Source organism: Macrobrachium nipponense, chromosome 31 (assembly GCF_015104395.2).
Source record: "Macrobrachium nipponense isolate FS-2020 chromosome 31, ASM1510439v2, whole genome shotgun sequence".
In the NCBI taxonomy this organism is placed as follows: Eukaryota; Metazoa; Arthropoda; class Malacostraca; order Decapoda; family Palaemonidae; genus Macrobrachium; species Macrobrachium nipponense.
This window is the reverse complement of record NC_061093.1, coordinates 11,998,743-12,020,757: the sequence shown is the minus strand read 5'-3', so window position 1 is coordinate 12,020,757 and position 22,015 is coordinate 11,998,743. Positions and strand designations below refer to the sequence as shown.

The 22,015-nt window shown below is 33.5% G+C and overlaps 2 protein-coding genes across 4 annotated transcripts in view; one reads left to right on the top strand and one right to left on the bottom strand.

Annotated features, from left to right (window-relative positions):
- Nucleotides 1-19,080, bottom strand: part of LOC135206636 (uncharacterized) — a 247,316-nt gene extending 228,236 nt beyond the window's left edge. Inside the window, exon 1 of the mRNA XM_064237981.1 lies at nucleotides 18,968-19,080. The gene's annotated coding sequence lies outside the window, so the exon portion shown is untranslated. The remainder of the gene's footprint in view (nucleotides 1-18,967) is intronic.
- LOC135206635 (matrix metalloproteinase-21-like) overlaps nucleotides 1-22,015 on the top strand; it is a 106,314-nt gene that overhangs the window by 47,008 nt on the left and 37,291 nt on the right. For 2 of the 3 annotated variants that reach the window (XM_064237976.1, XM_064237978.1), the window contains exons 2-6: nucleotides 16,883-17,032; nucleotides 17,276-17,752; nucleotides 18,387-18,863; nucleotides 18,980-19,138; nucleotides 21,302-21,494. In XM_064237976.1, coding sequence (XP_064094046.1) covers nucleotides 16,883-17,032; nucleotides 17,276-17,752; nucleotides 18,387-18,863; nucleotides 18,980-19,138; nucleotides 21,302-21,494 — 1,456 coding nt within the window. The remainder of the gene's footprint in view (nucleotides 1-16,882; nucleotides 17,033-17,275; nucleotides 17,753-18,386; nucleotides 18,864-18,979; nucleotides 19,139-21,301; nucleotides 21,495-22,015) is intronic. The other variant, XM_064237977.1, reaches the window with a different exon arrangement.

The window sequence follows — 22,015 nt, the reverse complement described above, 5'->3', positions numbered from 1 at the left end:
GGATCATTTTGAGTGTGTGTGTGTGTGTGTACAAAATTACCCTCTCTCTCTCTCTCTGTATATATATATAGACATATATATGTATATGTATGTATGTATAAATAAATATATATATATGTGTGTGTGTGCATATACATATATATATATTAGGTATTATATATACATAATATATATATATATATATATATATATATATATATATATATATATAATGATTGTCACTAAAAAGCCTTGAGCTCCAACTTCCAAGAACTTTGAAGAAATCATGATGTAATGTGAAGGCCTGTCACTGCCAATCGAAGGAAAAAACTGATGAACCAATTCCCCAGCAGGATTTGAACTCCTCTCTTCAAAGTTGCAAAAATACTAAATAAAACATAATTCTATCTTTTACAGCAGATTTTTCAGAAGAAATATAGTTTTAAGCTATAAATGTAAAAAAAAAAAAAAAAAAAAAAAAAGATAATTCAAAATTTAATTAAGTAATGGGCAATTGCTTTTAAAAAATCGAACCCGTCCTCGCGGCTGTACTCATCCACAATTTTTTTCAAACATTCATTGACTCTGTTATATCTCGTTTTTCCTAGAAATATCTATTCCCATGCTTGCTTGCTCAATTTGGAGTTCATTGCTTGCTTGCTCCTTCCTTAGCTTCCTTAAAACCTTCGTTACTGTAGGATTCCGTACTAAATCCCGCTTATTAAAGGCATGGTGGCACCCTTCCACTGAATTGTTTGTTCTTGGCAAATTATTTTTCACTAGACCATTGACCATTGGGTAGTGCTCCTGCAACACTCAAAGGCATAGTACATGTTGCTTTATCTACTATGCAGCCAGTCACTTCTTAAGTTTCACACGCCCTTTGCTGAATTTCATTGACAACTTTCAAGGCAGCATGTCGAGTGTCATTTGGCGGATGGTAATGCCGTGAAGGATTTCCTTGAATCACATCATGCTCCACACTCAATCCGTTTTTCACATCTCCATGTTTCTTATCAATTGTGTAAGCAAAACTTTCATGCAAAAGTTTTCTAGCACCTCGCTCGGTCTTGACGAATTCCATTTTGCTCATGGGCTATGGTGAAATGTTTAATATAAGAGACTGTAATAATAGAAGAAAATATTATAGAACAGAACTTCTTGAACAACCATACCATCAATGACTAGATACTTATGAACAGAAATTGTTTCAGACTACCATATAATTCTGCTAACTATTCTTGAACAACCGAACTATCAAAGAACAGGTACTAGAAAAGTAAAATTGTTTCAAACTACCATACAAATTATGTATATACCATTCATCTCGACAAACTGTCATTTCGACGAATTGTCATTCTACCAATTGTCTGCATACCGCAAGCATGTACATACCTTTACCTGACTTCACTAAGGGAAAACCTCTCTCTCTCTCTCTCTCTCTCTCTCTCTCTCTCTCTCTCTCTCTCTCTCTCGGAAGTGACTTTCTGCTGTTTTACCTCAAGTATGCTCCTAAGTAACCCTGAATACTCTTCTGCGAACCTACCATCACGGGGGCGTATTTGCAATAAAAGTCTCCATAAGCCAAAAATCAACGCTTTATTGAGTGTGCACTTCTATAATCTATCTTTCTTCCGTTCTATCTCTAATAAAATGACAAAAAGCATTTATATATAAAAGAAAATAAAATACCTTCCCTGTTATCTTAATACGACAAAAAACCTCCAATATAACAAAAACGTTGTCTCCTAAAACAACGACAAAAAAAACTTACATATAACAAAAAAAAGTTGCCTATCAAAACAAGACAAAAAAACTTCTATATAACAATTAAGTTGCCACTTAAAGCAACTACAAAAAACTTTCCATATAACAAACAAGTTGCCTCTTAAAACCACAAAAACCTTCCATGTAACAAAAAATTTGCCGCTTAAACTAAAGCCAAAAACCCTTACAAACATGGGAACAAAAATGTTGCCTCTTTAAACAAGGACAAAAAACAAGCCATATAAGAAAAAAAAGTTACCTATTTAAACAACGACAAAAACATTCCATATAACGAAAAATTTGCCACTTAAAACACCGACAAAAAAAACCTTCCATATAATAATAATAAAAAAAGTGGCATCTTGAAACAACGACAAAAACAACTTCCAGACAACAAAACGTTGCCTCTTAAATCAACGACAAAAAATCTTTCATATAAGAAAAAAGTTGCAAATCAAACCACGATAAAAAACCTTCAATACAACAGAAAAAGTTGACACTTAACACGATGCCAAAAAACCTTCATTATAACCAAAACGTCCTCTTAAAACCACGAAAAAATTCTTCCATATGAGAAAAAAAAGTTGCCTCTCAATACAGCGAAAAAAAACTTAACCTTCCATATAAGAAAAAAGTTGCCTCTTAAAACAATGACAAAAAACCTTCCACATAACAAAAATGTTGCCACTTAAAACAGCGACAAAAAAACCTTCCGTTAAGAAAAAAAAAGTTGCCTCTTAATGCAGCAAAAAAAAAAAAAAAAAAAAAAAAAGTCCTTTTAACTTAATACAACAAAAAACCTTACACATAACAAATTCGTTGCCTGTTAATCCTGTTAATACGACAAAAAAACCTTCCATATACCAAAAAAGTTACAACAAAAACCTTCCACGTAACAAAAACGTTGCTTGTCAATACAATAAAAAAAACCTTCGCTATAACAAATAAGTTGCCAGTTAGCTTAATACAACGAAAAAAGCCTTTTATATATACATAAAAGTTGCCAGTTATCTTAATGCAACTAAATCAGCCTTCTATGTATAACAAAACAGTTGCCAGTTATCTTAATACAACTAAATAAGCCTTCTATGTATAACAAAACATTACCAGTTATCTTAATACAACTAAAAAGGCCTTCTATGTATAAAAAAAATGCAAGTTATCTTATTACAATTAAAAAGTCTTATATATATATAAAAGTTGCCAGTTATCTTAAATACAACGAAGAAAGCCTTCTATATATGTAAATAAAAAGTTGGGCCAAGTTATCTTATTTACTACTAAAAAAAGCCTTCTATATTATATATATATATATATATATAACAAAAAAGTTGCCAGTTTGACCCTTAAATAGAACGTAAAAAAAAAAAAAAAAAAAAAAAAAAAAAGATTTATATAGAGATATAGAGATATAGAGCATAAAAAAAAAAAAAAAAAGAGATATATGATATGAGATATATATACATTTAAAGTTGCAGTGATTCGTAATAAACAACTAAAAAAAAGCAAAGCATATTAATTGTTGTAAGGATAGAGAGAATAATTAGAATTATAATATCTATATATATATATATATATATATATATACATATATATACATATAAAAAGCTGCCATTTATTAAAATACAATGACAAAAGCTTCTACCGTATTATATATATATATATATATATATATATATATATATATATATATATATATATAAAGTTGCCATTTATTTTATTTTAATACAACGAAAAAAGCTTTCTGTATATAAAAATAATTGTTGGCTATTATTTCATACAACGACTACAAACTTTCCGTATGAAAGAAAAAAAAAAAAAAAAAAAAAAAAAAGCCTAGCCTGGTCAGCCTCTCCAGCGCAGTCCATGAACACCCAAGAAACGTTGCTATTTTCGTCACCGCGAAACGTGATGAGAGGGACAAATGACCTCCCACAAAGTCGCTCTGCCTCGTTTACTCAGCATCGGGACATTATTCACGGAGGTATTAGAACGACAGGAGACATCTACAAAGAAACTGATCTCAGAGCTGTAGCGCCTGGGCTATTGGTTTGTTTGTTTGTTTTGTATGGTGTTTTTACGTTGCATGGAACCACAGTGGTTATTCAGCAACGGGACCAACGGCTTTACGTGACTTCCGAACCACGTCCAGAGTGAACTTCTACTGGACTATTGGTGATCTTCCCAAGGTCTTTGGGTTCGGTGACATTTCCATGCTGCTTGGGCAAATGGCTGACACTCCCGACATTATTCCAATAAAGTATTCAGTTCTATTCCGGAACATAAAATGCAAAGCCTACTAAAATTATTTTTGCCATGAGTGATGACCTCATATATCCCTTCCCTTAACTGAAAATTATTTTCCAATAAGACCACAATCAAAGGGAACTAATGGAAGTGACAGAAACAAATTTCACCAAAACAATTCAAGATCATCCAGGGCTTCAAAAAAAAAAAGTTGTTAACGATACAAAATGAAGCAGGTATGAAGACCTTTAAAAACATTAGAAAAATAAAAACTATTGTTCAACACCTTGCCATTTGATTTCTTTATTCGTCAAATGCATAACATTCGAATTGCTTTCATGAACCTATTTTGGAAAGTGATTACGGGAATGCAGTGTACTGGGCATTAGTTTTCTGTATGTCGTATAATCAAGGCCACCGAAAATAGGTCTATCTTCCTGTGGTCTCGGTATATTGCTGTATGAGCCGCAGCCCACGAAACTTTAACCACGACCCGGTGGTGGTTTAAGTCTCGTGGGCCGCGGCTCATACAGCATTATACCGCTGAAAGATAGCTCTATAGTCGGTGGCCTTGCACGATTGTGGCTAACTTTAACCTTAAATATAAAAAAAAAAACTACCGACGCTACAGGGCTGCAATTTTGTATGCTTGATGATTGGTGGGTGGATGATCAACATATCAATTTGTAGCCCTCAAGCCTCAGTAGTTTGTAAGATCTGAGGCGGAGAGAAAAAGCGCGAACAAAAAGAAGTGCGGACGGACAGACAAACAAAAAACTAAAGACAATTCTCCAAGTCATTTATCTTTCCAGGAAACCATTAAAATACGACAGACAAACACAACACATCTACATAAAACATTCAGCACAGCATACCACATAAACCAATCCCCGATACATTACTTTGAATAATCACTTTGATAAACAATGAAAGAGCATTTTAGGTTAATTGTAGTTTTCAAAAAATGTGTTTCATAAACCCTTTAGTGAAAACCAACAATGAATTGAACTCTAGGAAATTCTAAAACTAGATAATAAACCAGGCTATAAACTAGATATTAACCCTGGACAGAAACTAGATATTAAACCTGTATATAAACTAGATACTAGACCTGAACTGAAACTAGATAATAATCCTGACTATAAACTAGATATTACACCTGAACAGAAACTAGATAATAAACCTGAACCGAAACTAGATTTTAAACCTCTCTATAAAGTACACAATAATCCTGAACAGAAACTAGATTTTAAACTAAATACTAAACCTGAGCAAAAACCAGATATTAAACAGGACTAAAAATACAAATTAAACCTGACTAAAAACTAGATATTAAACCTGAATATTAATAGATATTAAACCTGAATATTAACAGATATTAAACCTGACTATAAACTAGATATTAAACCTGAATATTAATAGATATTAAACCTGACTATAAACTAGATATTAAACCTGAATATTAACAGATATTAAACCTGACTATCAACTAGATATTAAACCTGAATATTAACAGATATTAAACCTGACTATAAACTAGATATTAAACCTGAATATTAACAGATATTAAACCTGACTATAAACTAGATATTAAACCTGAATATTAATAGATATTAAAACCTGACGTATAAACTAGATATTAAACCTGATATTAAAAGATATTAAACCTGAATTATTAACAGATATTAAACCTGACGATATAAACCTAGATAGTAAACCTGAATATAATAGATATTAAACCTGAATATTAACAGATATTAAACTGACTATATAGATATTAAACCTGAATATTAACAGATATTCCCAAACTGAACTATTAAACTAGATATTAAACCTGAATATACAGATATTAAACTGACTGATATAGATATTAAACCTGAATATTAACAGATATTAAACCTGACTATAAACTAGATATTAAACCTGAATATTAATAGATATTAAACCTGAATATTAACAGATATTAAACCTGAATATAATAGATATTAAACCTGAATATTAATAGATATTAAACTGACTATAAACTAGATATAAACTGAATATTAACGATATTAAACCTGACTATAAACTAGATATTAAACCTTGAACATAATTAAAGAATATTAACGATTTATACTAGATATTAAACCTGAATATTAAAAGATATTAACTGATATTAACAGATATAAACGGACTATAAACTAGATATTAAACCTGAATATTAATAGATATTAAACCTGAATATTAACAGATATTAAACCTGACTATATACTAGATATCAAACCTGAATATTAATAGATATTAAACCTGACTATAAAATAGATATTAAACCTGAATATTAACAGATATTAAACCTGACTATAAACTAGATATTAAACCTGAATATTAATAGATATTAAACCTGAATATTAACAGATATTAAACCTGACTATAAACTAGATATTAAACCTGAATATTAATAGATATTAAACCTGACTATAAACTAGATATTAAACCTGAATATTAATAGATATTAAACCTGAATATTAACAGATATTAAACCTGACTATATACTAGATATTAAACCTGAATATTAATAGATATTAAACCTGAATATTAACAGATATTAAACCTGACTATAAACTAGATATTAAACCTGAATATTAATAGATATTAAACCTGACTATAAACTAGATATTAAATGTGATTATTAACTATCTATTAAAACCTGAAATAATTAACAGATATTAAACCTGAATATTAACTAAGATATTAAACCTGAATATTAAATAGATATTAAACCTGACTATATACTAGCTATTAAACTTTGAATATTCAATAGATATTAAACCTGAATATTTAACAGATATTGAAACCTGACCTATAACTAGATATTAATCCTGAATATTAATAGAATATTTTAAACCTGAATAGTTAACAGCTTATTAAACAACCTGAACTATATACTAGATTATCAAACCTGAATCTTAATAGATATTAAAACCTGCAATCATTGAACTAGATATTAAACATGAATATTAATGGATATTAACCTGACTATAAACTAGATATTAACCTGTATATATACTGATATTAAGCCTGACTACAAACTACATCCAAGCTATTCATTATTGTCTTGAAGTATAAATGCCACTTGCAGAGCAAAAAAAAAAATTAAATAAATAAATAAATAAAAATAAAAATTAAATAAAGGAGTTGAAAGATAAAAAAAAAAAAAGAGTAATCATCGCTCTCACTCACATTTCTCCCTCTCTATTTCTTTTTTGGTAAATTTCGTGTCAGCGAGATAATTGCACTAATACATCCATCAGCTTTGCAATTGCAGATGACACTATTTTTTTAAAGTTGTGACACGGCGTCACGACACGAGATGCCGCGTCGCAGAGATGAGTATGAGAGGAATTAAAATGTATTAAAATTTATTATTCAGGAGTTCGGTTACGGGATCATTAACGGGCTAATGTAAATAACTTGGAAGTAATTGCAGGATTATGATACAAATGACCTCCTTCACATTTGACCTTAGAGGCGGGAGAATATATAAAGATAATAAGACGCACGAGTCATACATAATTTAAAGAATAAATTAATAATACTAATAATAATAATAATAATAATAATAAATAATAATAATAATAATAATCATAATAATAATAATAATAATAATAATAATAATAATAATAATAATAATAATAGGAAAAAACTCTCTATCACGAGAGTATATATAATGTTCTAAAGGGTCCACAATAATACAAAGTGTAAAAAGTCTGTGTATAATTTTGAAGCACTTTACAGAAAGCTTTCGAACCCTTCCCTGGGTTCATCTTCAGTCCAAATTGCTTTTTGGACTGAAGATGAACCCAGGGAAGGGTTCGAAAGCTTTCTGTAAAGTCTTCAAAATTATACACAGACTTTTTGACTTTGTATTATTGTGGACCCTTTCGAACAAAATAATATAATAATAATAATAATAATAATAATAATAATAATAATAATAATAATAATAATAATAATAATAGTAGTAGTAGTGTAGTAGTAGTAGTAATATTTTATTCACATATTTGTGACTCAACAACACAACAACCAGATAATAATAATATTAATAATAATAATAATAATATAATAATAATAATGTGGATCTCTTCAGCATTTAAGCAACCCATACGAGGTCGAGACTGTTCTCAATAATAATAATAATAATAATAATAATAATAATAATAATAATAATAATAATAATAATAATAAATGCCATTCTTCGCATAAAATACACTCGTGCGAATTACATACACACTGTTAAAATAGAAAAATAATATCATTAAAACGCTCTTCCATTTTGTCAAGTAAAAAATTTTACCGCCTATAAAATCGGCACAAGTGTACGCGTCAATATACATAGATTTAAACTAAAAGAATTTACTAGATAACCGTAAAATGTGAGAATTAAAAGATGTAGTACAAAACTGTACCAGTCATTTTTTTTATTGAATAGAATTGTATATAAAATTTAAGCCAAAGGTCAAGCACTGGGACCTATGAGGTCATTCAAAGCTGAAACGGAATCTGACAATAAAAGGTCTGAAAGGTGTAACAGGAGGAAAACCTCAAAGCAGTTCCACTATGAATCAATTGTTATAGGGGGTGGAAAGTAAGACGAAAGAACGAGAATATGAAAGGAGGTACAGTAGAGGGAACGAAAGGAGTTGCAGATAGGGGCCGAAGTTATTGAACAGTACTTTGATTCCAAAATATAAGAGCTGAATTTTTCAACCTTATCTTGGAGGAGGAGGAGGAGGAGGAGGAGGAGGAGGAGGAGGTTTCTCCCTTCAAAAAACAGCAGAGTGTTTGAAATGACAAGGAAGAATCAGGAGACATTTTACGGCTATCGCAGTAGAGCGAATCAGGAAGCAAGTTCAAGATCGGATATATAAACGAAAAAGTACAATTAGCCTCAAAGCCATCATCTTAACACCTATAGAACCTTCTAAGTACACATGGACTAAAGCAGCTACTTCAAACATTCCAGGGATATTTAGTAGGACTCTGTTTAGTAAGACAACTTCAGTAGGACCCAATTTAGTATGAATCTGCAGTAGAACTCTGCTTAGGAATTTCTTTAGTAAGACTCTTTAGTAGGGCTCTCTTTAGTAGGAGGTTTTTTAGTAAGACTCTTTAGTAGAACTCTGTTTAGTAGGAATTTCTTTAATAAGACTCTTTACTAGCACTCTGTTTGGTGGGACTCTGTTCAGTAGGATTCTTTAGTAGCACTCAATTCAGTAGGATTATTTGGTAGAGCTCTTATTTATTAGGACTCAATTTTGTAGGACTCTTCTTTAGGATGACTATTTTGTAGGACTCTTCTTTAGGATGACTATTTTGTAGGACTCTTCTTTAGGATGACTATTTTGTAGGACTCTTCTTTAGGATGACTATTTTGTAGGACTCTTCTTTAGGATGACTATTTTGTAGGACTCTTCTTTAGTAGGGCTCTTTTTAGTAGAACTATTATTTATTCTGACTCTTATTTAGCAGGGACTCTCGTTTAGTAGGTCTCTATTTAGGATTTTAGTAGGAATCTGTTTAGCAGGACTTTGATATGATGCTGTTTAGTAGGACTCGTATTTAGTAGGACTGTTAGTATGACTTTTTTAGTAGACTCTATTTACGATTTAGTTAGTAGGGATCTCTTTAGTAGGACTCTGTTAGTAGGAATTTTTTTAGTAGGACTCTGTTTAGGAGACTTATTTAGTAAGACTATGTTTAAGAGATTTATTTAGCAGGACTCTTATTAAGTAGGACAAGTAAACAGCCCCCCGCCCGTGTGATTCCAGCAGGAATAAGCAGAAGCAAGAGACTCGGGTGACAATAACAAAAGCCAGTTGCAAAGCGCATCGGTCAAAATAACCTAAATTATGTTTACCCCGCCACGTTTCTCATCCAGCTCGCTGACACTAATGTCATCTCTCATTTATTTTTATTTTAACGTTTTTATGTTTGTCTTAATCATCGTGGCTGTTTTGGATCACGTGACATTTACGCTTGTTTGCAAGACTTGCTTGGGTAAACAGGTTTAGTGGTTACAAACAAATGAGCGTAACTTGTCTTTCGCGAATTTCTTTTTTTTTAAGTGTCACGCGGGACGGTCATAAATGCGGATAAATTGATGTAATGAATGGGAAAACACAGGCGCAGTAACCTTGTAAGCTCAACAACCCGCGAAGTTAACTGCGTTTGAGGAACCCTAGGCAAATTCGACATATGAAATTCAACTTTTAATTTAGAAATATCTTTCATTTGCAAATGAACCAACAGAATGGCTGGAAGTGGCTATCTGTTAAATTATATAATATATATATATATATATATATATATATATATATATATATATATATACATATATATATAATATATATATATATATATATATATATATATACACACACACACACACACACATATATATATATATATATATATATATATATATATATATATATATATATATATATATATATATATATGATTTGTTTAACAGATAGCTACTTCCAGCCATTCTTTTGATTCATTTGCAGATATTTTATCTATATTATAGTATATATACATATGTATGTGTGTATAACATTTAAAAAAGGTATATGTATTTGTGTGTATGTATGCATGTGAACTATACTATGTAAATTATTATTATTATTATTATTATTATTATTATTATTATTATTTTATATTATTAATTAAAATTCATTATTATTATTATTATTCAAAACAGGCTAGTATTCACATGTGCAAAAAGCTTAACTTTAAACTTTTTAGACCACTTATTTGTAAGCCAAGCCATTATAAAACAACAACAATCAACGACGCACTAAAAAAAAGAATATACAAAATAAATGAAAATTCTTATAAATACTTTCACATGCAAACAACATTATTTAGGGAAACAAGTCATAATCGTCTATGCTTCTGCGAAATGAAAACGACAATAGGTTGATAAACATAGGACTAACTTTGCAAATGCAGAATGCAACGGATAGATAAAACTGCTAAAGTTTAACTTGTTTATCACCGAAGAACATGGAGGTAGGAGGAACATGGAGGTAGGAAAAGTAATCCAAAATTTTCGGGACACAGGGAAATTCCTGATGAACTAAAAAGGTTTGGTTGACAACAAAACCAAAATATGATAAAAAAAAAAAGTTATTTTGCTCAACTTAATTTTATGCAAAGAAATGCATCGCGAAACAGTTCTTCTCTGAATATAATAATAATAATAATAATAATAATAATAATAATAATAATAATAATAATAATAATAATAATAATAATATTAATAATAATGTAGAAATCTTTAGCATTTTAGAGACTCATACGAGTACGAGATTTTTATAAACAACAACAACAACAAATAATAATAATAATAATAATAATAATAATAATAATAATAATAATAATAATAATAATAATAATAATAATAATAATAACCTGGGATGAAGGCGATATAATTTTAATTATGTAGTATTGAGGGTTATTAAATGCAACTGACATTAATCATTGCTCTTTACAAAAACCAGCCTCAATCGTGTAGAGAAAGAAAGGAAATGAAAACCCTGAGTAATGCTGGAATTGGAAAGAAGAAAACAGAAAAAGAATCAGGAGGAATGTGAAGAACTAATGCAACGCCAGACTTAATAAATCAATCAAACTGACTCGTTGGATGGATGAGGCAATTAGCAGTTGACTGAAAACAGATGTAACTTGAGTGAACCCTAGGGGGTTTTATCTCCACTTTTCAATACACTTCTCCTGACGGGGCTGCATTCCTGTGACACCAAAGTTAATTTAAGTAAGAAAACTACTAAAAAATGCTCCTGTACATCGCATAATCAAGGCCACGGAAAAAAGGATTATCTTTCGGTGGTCTCTATATAATGCTGTATGACCCGCGTCCCATGAAACTTCAACCACGGCCCGGTGGTGGCCTGTCCGAAATCGTTGTCAGATGCACGATCGGGGTTAAATTTAACTTTAAATAATATAAAAACTACTGAGGCTAAATGGCTGCAATTTAGTATATTTGATGATTGGAGGGTGGATGATCAACATACCAATTTGCAGCTCTCTTGCTTCAGTAGTATTTAAGATATGAGGGCAGACAGAAAAAGTGCAGACGGACAGACAAAGCCATCTTCATAGTTTTCCTTTCAGAAAACTAAAAATAAGCTCAGCTTTGCACACGAAAATGCAATGAAGTACAATAAACATATATATATATATATAAATATATATATATATATATTATATAGTTATATATATATATAAATATATATATATATATATATATATATATATATATTTATATATTATATATGTATATATATATATATATATTTATATATTATATGTATGTGTTATATATATATATATATATATATATTATATATATATATATATATATATGCATAACATTTATTATTATCAAAAATGCAAAAGCAGTCGACAAAAAAATTCCGCAAAACCAAACCACTTTCTGTACAGATTTTCGATTACCTAATTCGCTAACCTTCGCTCATATGATGATACACCTCTCTCTCTCTCTCTCTCTCTCTCTCTCTCAGCAGTCAGTTTCAAGCATAACAAATAACAAACACAGTCCATCCATTGTCTGAGAATGAACACCGATCCCATGTGGCCCTTGAAGTCCTCTGCGTTCGTGTTTATGTATGGTGAGGAAGTGCACTAAACACAAACAGCCGGTTCGAGCAAGGTACTTCCCTATAAATCGCCTATTTCAGTCCCTATAAATTGTCCTTCTCACTCCCTATAAATCGTCTTTCTCAGTCCCTATATATCGCCTTTTTCAATCACAATAAATCGCCTTTTTCAATCCCTATAAACAGTCAATATATCGTTTTTTCAGTCCCTATGAATCGCCTTTTACAGTCCCTATACATCGCTTTTCAGTCCCTATATATCGCATTTTTCAGTCCCTATAAATCGCCTTTTTCAGTCCCTATAAATAGCCTTTTTCAGTCCCTATAAATCACATTTTTCAGCCCTATAAATCGCCTTTTTCAGTCCCTATAAATCGCCTTTTTCAGTCCCTATAAATAGCTTTTTTCAGTCCCTATAAATCGCCTTTTTCATTCCCTATATATCGCATTTTTCAGTCCCTATAAATAGCTTTTTTCAGTCCATATAAATCGCCTATTTCAGTCCCTATATATCGCATTTTTCACTCCCTATAGACCGCCTTTTTTCAGTCCCTATAAATCGCCTTTTTCAGTCCCTATATATCGCATTTTTCAGTCCCTATAAACCGCCTTTTTCAGTCCCTATAAATCGCCTTTTTCAGTCCCTATTAATCGCCTTTTTCAGTCCCTATATATCGCCTTTTTCTGTCCCTATAAATCGCCTTTTACTGTCCCTATAAATCACATTTTCAGTCCCTATTAATCGCCTTTTTCAGTCCCTATAAATAGCCTTTCTCAGTCCCTATATATCGCCTTTTTCTGTCCCTATAAATCACATTTTCAGTCCCTATAAATCGCCTTTTTTAATCCCTATAAATCGCCTTTTTCAGTCTCTATAAATCGCCTTTTTCAATTTCAATATATCGACTTTTCTAATCCCTATAAATCTCCTTTTTCAGTCCCTATGAAAAGTCTTCCAATTTATCGCCTTTTTCAGTACCAATATATCCCCATTTTCAATACCTACATATCGCCTTTTTCAATTTCAATATATCCCCTTTTTCAATCCCTATAACTCAGCTTTTTCAATCCGCATACATCGCTTTTTCAGTCCCTATAAATCGTCTTTTTCAATCCTTATAAATCCCTATAATTAACCTTTACCATTCCCTATAAATCGCCTTTTTCTGTCCCTATAAATAGTCTTTTTTAATCCCTACAAATCGCCTTTTTCAGTCCCTATAAATTGCTTTTTAACATCCCTATAAATAGACTTTTTCAATCTCTATAAATAACATTTAAATCTCTATAAATTAAATTTTTCAGTCCCTATACTTCGCCTTTTTCAATATCTTTTTTCAAATAACCTTTATCATTCCCTATAAATGGCTTTTTCAGTCCCTATAAATCGCATTTTTCAATCCCTGTAAATAACCTTTTTCAATGCGTATAAATCGGCTTTTACCATCCCTATAAATAGTTTTTTTGTATTCCTATAAATAACTTTTCAATATATGTAAATCGCATTTTTCAGTCCCTATAAATCGCCTTTTCAATCCCTACAAATAACCTTTATCATTCCCTAGAAATCTCCTCTTTCTGTCCCTTTAAATCGTCTATTTCAGTCCCTATAAATTGCTTTTTTCAATCCCTATAAATAACAATTTTCAGTTCCTATAAATCGCCTATAACCATCCCTATAAATAGTCTTTTTTATCTCTATACATAACTTTTCAATCCCTATAAATAGTCTTTTTCCATCTATATAAATAACCTTTTAACCTCTATACATCGCCTTTTTTAAACCTACAACTAACTTTTTTGTATATCTATTATTCTTCATTTTCAGTCTCTATAAATCGCCTGTTCAATATCTGTAAATCGTCTATTTCAGCCTCTATGAATCACCGTTTTCAATCTCTATAAATCGCCTTTGTCCTTTATAAATCATATTTCCAATCCCTATAAATCTACTTTTTTTCAATCCCTATAAATCGCCTTTTCTATCACTATTAATCCCCTTTTTAATCCCTATAAATCCCCTTTCTTAATCCCTAAAGATGGCCTTCTTAATCCCAGTAAATCGCCCATTATAATCCCTTTAAATTGTCTCTTTTAAACCTAAAACTCTCTTTTTCAAATACCTATCATCCTTCTTTTTCAGTCTCTATAAGTCGCCTATTTCAATCCCTATAAATCGCCTTTGTTATTCCTTATCAATCCCATTTTCAATCCCTATAAATCGACTTTTTTTAAATCCCTTTGGATCGCCTTTTTTCAATCCCTGTAAATCTCCTATTTTAATCCCTATAGATTGCCTTTTTTTAAACCTATAACTCTCTTTTTCAATATCTATTATTCTTCCTTTTTCAATCTCTATAAATCGCATTTTTACATCCCTATAAATCATCTTTTTTCAAAAGTTATATCATTGAGCTTAGGCTACTAACGAGTACCTCCTATTATCTCAGTAGCTCACCGGTTTCCGCGTGATAATAATAATAATAATAATAATAATAATAATAATAATAATAATAATAATAATAATAATAATAATAATAATATCCTTTATTTCGGGTCAGGGCCATACACAATGAATATACAAAATACACAGTAACATACACAATCTAGATCTATATGAGTCAACATGATAGGAAAAATGAGTAATCGGCACTTATCCACAAAATAGCTGAGGTAGCATAAAAGATAGTAATCATAATACTGGTAATAACAGTAATAATATTGGTGAGAAAAAAAATGCATTGAGAGTTATAACAGTTAGTGCACAGATTAAATAACTTAAATTTCAACTAGAGACCTTAGGTGGTTACAGTAGTCAGGTCCATAGGGCTAAATACGTAAATTGAATGTAGAAAAAAAAAAACTTTAACTTGATAGTAATCATAGTAATAATGAAAAAATAAAATATCAGCAATAAATATAATAATGACAAAATCTGCAGATGACATCTTGCCAATACAGAGATTAAGTCCTTTAGGGGACAAAGGCCTCATTTTCCCATCTTTCCCACAATTTAGATCTTCTTCTAGCTTCACTCCTTAGGATGCTTTGTATGAGCGAGTAGCCGCTGTTTCTCACTCGGGTTACCAGACTGGACATTGTTCGCCTTACAATGATTTTTAAATTGTCCAGGTGGTTTTCTAAGAACATCTGTGTGGCGGAGTGGTAGCGTGGAGTGTTTGTGAGGCGTCTCAGAATGTCATTGTGCACAACAGTGATACGTCTCATGGTCTCTCGGGTATAGTTCGTCCAGAGGGAACACCCATAGATACTGTAGCAGTACGAGCGGAAGAGCAGCATTGCCACGTTTTCAATTAAAAGTGCCCTGGTACGAAATGATACCTATGTATTAACGTGAATTTCGAATCATGGTCTATTAATAACCTTACTTTTTTCTATGTCTTCATGATTACCTGCAACTCCTAAAAGAAATGCATAAATGCATACATGCTTTCACACACAAATATACATATCACGCATACATACATACATGTCATTTTAATGAGTATTAGATCTCCGGTTCGCAACAAATTTTTTCTGAATGAGCCTGCTATCCCAGCTGCCCTCTTCTACACTGGCTACAACCCACCACAGTCGAGTGGCCACTGGGTATATAATTCTAGGCTTCAGGTCAAGAAGGGCATGAGGGAAGCTCGGTGTGAGGTTGCCAACCACAGGACCTGCATATACATTCCTGTGCAATTCTATTTGAACATTAATTCACATCCTATCTGATAATTACACTTTTTATAAGACGAATATTTTCGCTTACTCGGGGAGTAAACCTACAATCTACTTTGTTATTGTTGCTGTTCTCGTTGTTCTTGTTGGGGGGTTAGGAAGGGTCTATGGAGGAACCTCAAAAGCCCTGAAAAGGTTGTTTCACGTTGAGAATTTTAGAATAGGATATTTATAATTCATTTATTAGACTGAAAATGCAAATAATGTGCAAGTTAAACAGTAGAGAAAAAATTATTTCTAATCAAATATAGCTTATTTATTTTAATTTTTGCTGGTGAAACACGGCTCTATTTAACCCTAGATTTTATCACGTTTTAATTTACGTTAAAAGTTATGAATATATTGTTTACAATTTATGCGTGAGGGGGAAAATTCTGCATGTGTCCCGTGCAGGCTGGAGGTTGAATCACGCCTTGTTGACAATACCAAACCATTCCTCAGTGCTAACTTTTTCCCAACACCAGATGCGCCTCGGACTGTTGTTGTGGGCAATAATATCCACGATGGGTGTGGGAAACAGCGCCAGCGGTTTTGTCGTGGAGACCCCGGATCCGACGACGACCTCCTCCGCCCCAAATAATCTAGACCTCGACAAGAATTTCGTCCACGCAGAGGTCAGTCCGGATTAATGTACTTCAGAAATATTTAGCCGTTATTCTTCTCTTTGGAGATAAGTCACCAATTCACCAGCAATTACTATTTTATGGTCATAGATCGAAGTGACATGACATTTTTTAGTTACGTATAAAAATTTAAACCTGATAGGGAGGCAAGCATCAGATGTTTCCCTTATCAAATTAAAAGTTTTCAACCGTGCAACTGTCCTTATAAGAGCCAAAATAACCCTTTGCCCTCAGGAACTGCTGGAAAAATATGGGTACCTCAGCTGCGTGCCCCCTGGCAGTGAAAGCAACACCCACCTACACCGCCTTCTGCTGCGTCGATTAGGGCCCACGTCTTACTCCCAGACAAACCAACCTCTGGATTTCAGATTACCCTCTATTTCCTTTACCTCCTCTTCCTCTTCCTCTTCCTCCTCCTCCTCCTCCTCTTCCCCCTCCTTGTATCCAGTCTTACCCCCTCCTCCCCAGAAATCCACGAGCGCACCCATCGACAAGAAGAACTGGCGAGAGGCCCACATGAACTACGTCTGGAAAATGAGGCTCCAGGCCTTAGGCCTTACCAAGACGGCGCCCTTTCCGGGGCACCGCTACCTGAGGGGTTCCTTCGACGAGAGAAATTTCGTGGCTGTTGAGGACCCCGACGACAGGTCCACGCATTATCTGCCCGTCTGCACGACAGAGGAGATTCAAAAGGCGATACAGAATTTCCAGGTAATTGTCTGTTGACTAGTGAGGTATTTTCACTGATTATTTAGAATGATTTCTATTTAACTAGGCCTACCTAACAACAAATAGAAAATTCTAGAACCCTTGGTGGAAGAAAGACAACTTATTGATGTCCATTTCCTAATGACTAATCACCTATAAAACAGGATTCCTTTCACATATTGATAAGTATTTTCCCTTTTTTTTATGTCCATTTATTTATCATTAATCCCAGGCACACAGGAGACAAGGAGAGAATCTAAATAAATAAAAACGTTCATTCTTAGGCGGCGTTCTCATAGATTTCCTGGTCACCTTTTCATTCAATCGTCATCTAACAATCTGGAGCTCTATATCCGAACATACTCTGTTTTCTTGCAGTAGCAATACGTCTACAAAAATCATTTACTTTAGACCATCGTGCCTATAATCTAATTTTACCTCCAGTCCTTATTCTCAAGTTCCCTGCTTTTCAATAATGGATGTTACACGTAACTTCCACTTCACTCCGTGAGCGCGTATTGAGCGTTTACGTGTGCGAGCATAAATGGTGTAGGTGCATTCGTCTTCGCGCAATACCCAAATTGCGGCACTCTATCAAACTCTATAAGAAAATTGGCAGCGACTATTTCTATTTCAGGAAACTTATCAGGTCGGTATAGAAAACGGAGACCTGGACACCCCAACATTAGCCATGTTATCCAAACCCCGGTGTGGCAACCCAGATAACCCCATGCCCGAAGGATCGCAGCAGCAGCAGCAGCAACCCTTCGCGGCAGATAAAACCCAGAGACGAAAATACAGCAGCAGCAGCAGCAGCGAAGCGACTGAATTCCTCCAAAGAAAACGAAGAAGTTTAACGCTGCCTGAAGGCGTGAAAAATAGTGAAGCAGTTGCAATAGAAGATGGAAATGCCTCTTTGAAAAATAAAGAGCTAAATCCAGTAGTTGAAGCCAGCACTGCCGTACCTGATCAAGAATACCTTCGATACAAGGCCCTGGAGCTTCGTGAAGAAGCCAGGTCTCGCCATCCGCCTGTCGAGCAACATGTCGAGTGGGAACCACATCCAGAGGTAGGAGCCGTTTCAAAGACATCCCCCCTACTACTGCTAATACTCGTAGGTGCTGCCATCTAACAACTCGTGCCTTAAGCAATACTGAACGCAGTTTAAATCTCCCATTTGAATAACTAAGAAAAAATACATCTATACTTCTTACTTACTTAAATTAACAGGAAGCAGCGAAAAGACGGAGACGATGGGTGAAGGACCTGGTGGAGAAGATACACTCGGGAGAAGAAGACGCCCGACTTGCTGCCATAACGCCGCACCTGTTGGCAAAACACAGAAATAAAAGATCAACGTATTCTAATCCTGGGGAACAGTTCAATCAGGTAAGAATAATGACAAACCCAGACAACTATATATTTTCATGAATAAAGTTAGTGAGAGAAAGCTATACTGGTTAAAGAGACCTTAGTACATTAAAACAAATAAAAGCTAGGAAAATTATTTCCATGATACAAGGTCTCAGTATAGAAACAGGTGACTGATAAAAGCATTTAGAGAGATATATCGTAAATAAATAAGGATGCGAGTCATTCAGAGTAAAGCTGGAATGTATGACATTTCTAAGAGACTGTTGTCTCCTCTGAAAAAAAAAAAGAAAGGTCTGTGTTGAACAGCCACGAAAGAAGAGCGACAGCTGTTTCGGAGAAATGGCTCCAAAGAACAGCAAGTGGAATGACAATAAACTAAAAAGTAAAAGGAAATATGCGGAGGTAACAAAACTGAACTGACCTTAGTAAAAATATGGTTCCATTTGAATTGGGCAGAATATACAAGTAGAGAGAGTGTGAGACAACAAATAGAGGGACATACTATATACTAATAGTTGAGAGAGAGAGAGAGAGAGAGAGAGAGAGAGAGAGAAGAGGAGAGAGAGAGAGAGAGAGAGATTCCTGAAAACGGGGAATTGATGTGGTTAATGAAACCTATATAATTCAGAACTTGAAAAGTACCCGGGAAATGTTAACATAAATGCCAGTGGTGCAATAAAAGTTAGGGAGGAGGACGTACTGCTAATGAGGCTGTGATGACATACTAGCGCCTAATACATGAATAAAGTCACGAAAGAAAATTAGGAAAAAAATTAATAATAATAATAAAAGCTTTCTTTCTCAGGAATAAAAGGTCGTTTGTGACAGGTGATCGTCAATTAATACAACTGCAGAGAACCTTAAGTGCACCGCTTGAGGTACTTCTATATTCACATTTTAGAAAAGTAATCAAAACAACTGGTATATTTCGAAGTTTTATAATATAACCCAATTATCTTACATTTCCGTGTTCTTCATTACCTTCTGTTACCTGTTTCTCATGAACACCAAATATTCTTTGGAGTAGTGGCCCTTGTGAATGGGATTGTTCCATATCAGTAGGGTTCATCTGCATCATGCTAATAATAATAATAATATATTTTGGTAGAAGACCCTCTTTTATGCAAATGCTGTTAAAAAGAATGGCAGAATTAAGCGAGTTGATTTTATATTGTTTCTTCTATTTTCCTTACAATTCGCTTCTCAGGCTCAGCGATGTTTCTGAGTAACTGGTCAATGTTCATATGAATATTGGCCAGTTACTCAGAAACATCGCTGAGCCTGAGAAGCGAATTGTAAGGAAAATAGAAAAAACAAAATATAAAATCAACTCACTTAATTCTCCCATTCTTTTAAACAGAATAATAATAAAAATAAAAAAATAAAAAATACAAAAAAAATAATAAAAATGCTAAATATAATAATATAATAATAATAATAATAATAATAATAATAATAAAAATAATAATAATAATAATTATTATTATTATTATCATTCTTATTATTATACTGTCCCCAACATCATCATCGTCATCATAATTAGCATTAATAATAATAATTATTATCATCATTACCATTATCATTATTATTATTATTATTTATTATTATTATTAAGACTAGCTGACCAACCCAGCACTGCCCGGGGTAACTCTGAATGGCAACCGATAAATTCTCTCTCTCTCCAACTTTCTCTATTTCTTACCCTCATTCTTCTCCCTAACACCTCCTCTACTCTCCCTGTTTCACTTCCTCTACCTGTCACACCCTTCCCAACCCCAACCCCCTTTGGTGCCATTGATGATTTAACCCGACAGTATTCGATAGTAAGTTATATTTAGTACATATACCGACAATCGAAAGTCATATTGTTTACTACGTGAACCGAAAATTAGGTATGACAAATTCGCAACGGGCTGAAGCAGCCAGTTTCGGGGAAGGCGCATCGTCTCCTCCGGCACCTTTGGTTGCTTGAAACCCCATTATAAACCATCTTAGGGGTCCCCACTATAACCTTGCCAAGTTTCATGTCCATCGGACCAGCCGTTTGGACGTAAATGAATGACAGACGGACGGATGCTGATGTTAGGGACAGTATACTAATATAATAACAATAATTAAAGTTCAACCCACGAATCTCCATTCTCAAAGACACCGACTCCATCTCTCTCTTACCCACAGGACCTGATCACGTGGCGCCTGGTCAACACCGGCTACAGCTCGCAGCTCGGGAGGGGCGAGCAACGGGCGTCGCTGGCCCTCGCCTTCAGGATGTGGTCGGAGGTCATCCCCAGGGTCTTCCTCGAGTACTCGTCCTCCGACTCCGAGCACGTCGACCCGAAGCACGTCGACATCAACGTCGGGTTTGGGAAAAGTGAGTGTTGAGGAGACTTAGCTCTTATTTTCTGTTGTTTCTCCCTTTCGATTCAAGTCTACTCTGCATAGAATCAAGTCTACTCTGTGTAGACTCAAGTCTAAATCATGTGTCCCCTTTTTTTTCTCCCTTTTGCTTCAGCTTACGCTGCGTAGACTCAAATTTAAATCGCGTGTCTTTTCTCTCTCTCTCTCACTTTCGCTTCAGTCTACTCTGCGTAAACTCAAGTCTAAATCATGAGTCCCTTTTTTTCTCCCTTTTGCTTTAGTCTACCCTACTTAGGCTCAAGTCTAAATTGCGTCTTTTTTTTATCCCTTTGAGAGGTATATATCCGGAGTAAGAATTCTGTACACAAGGATCAAGAAGCATTGAAAGGGTAAGAGAATTGAGCCGAATATCTAGTTTAGGCCAAAAGCCAAGCACTGGGACCTACGAGGTCATTCAGAGCTGACATGGATATTGACAGCAAAATGGAAACTGACGGTACAAAGGCTTGAAGGGTGTAACAGGAAGAAAACCTC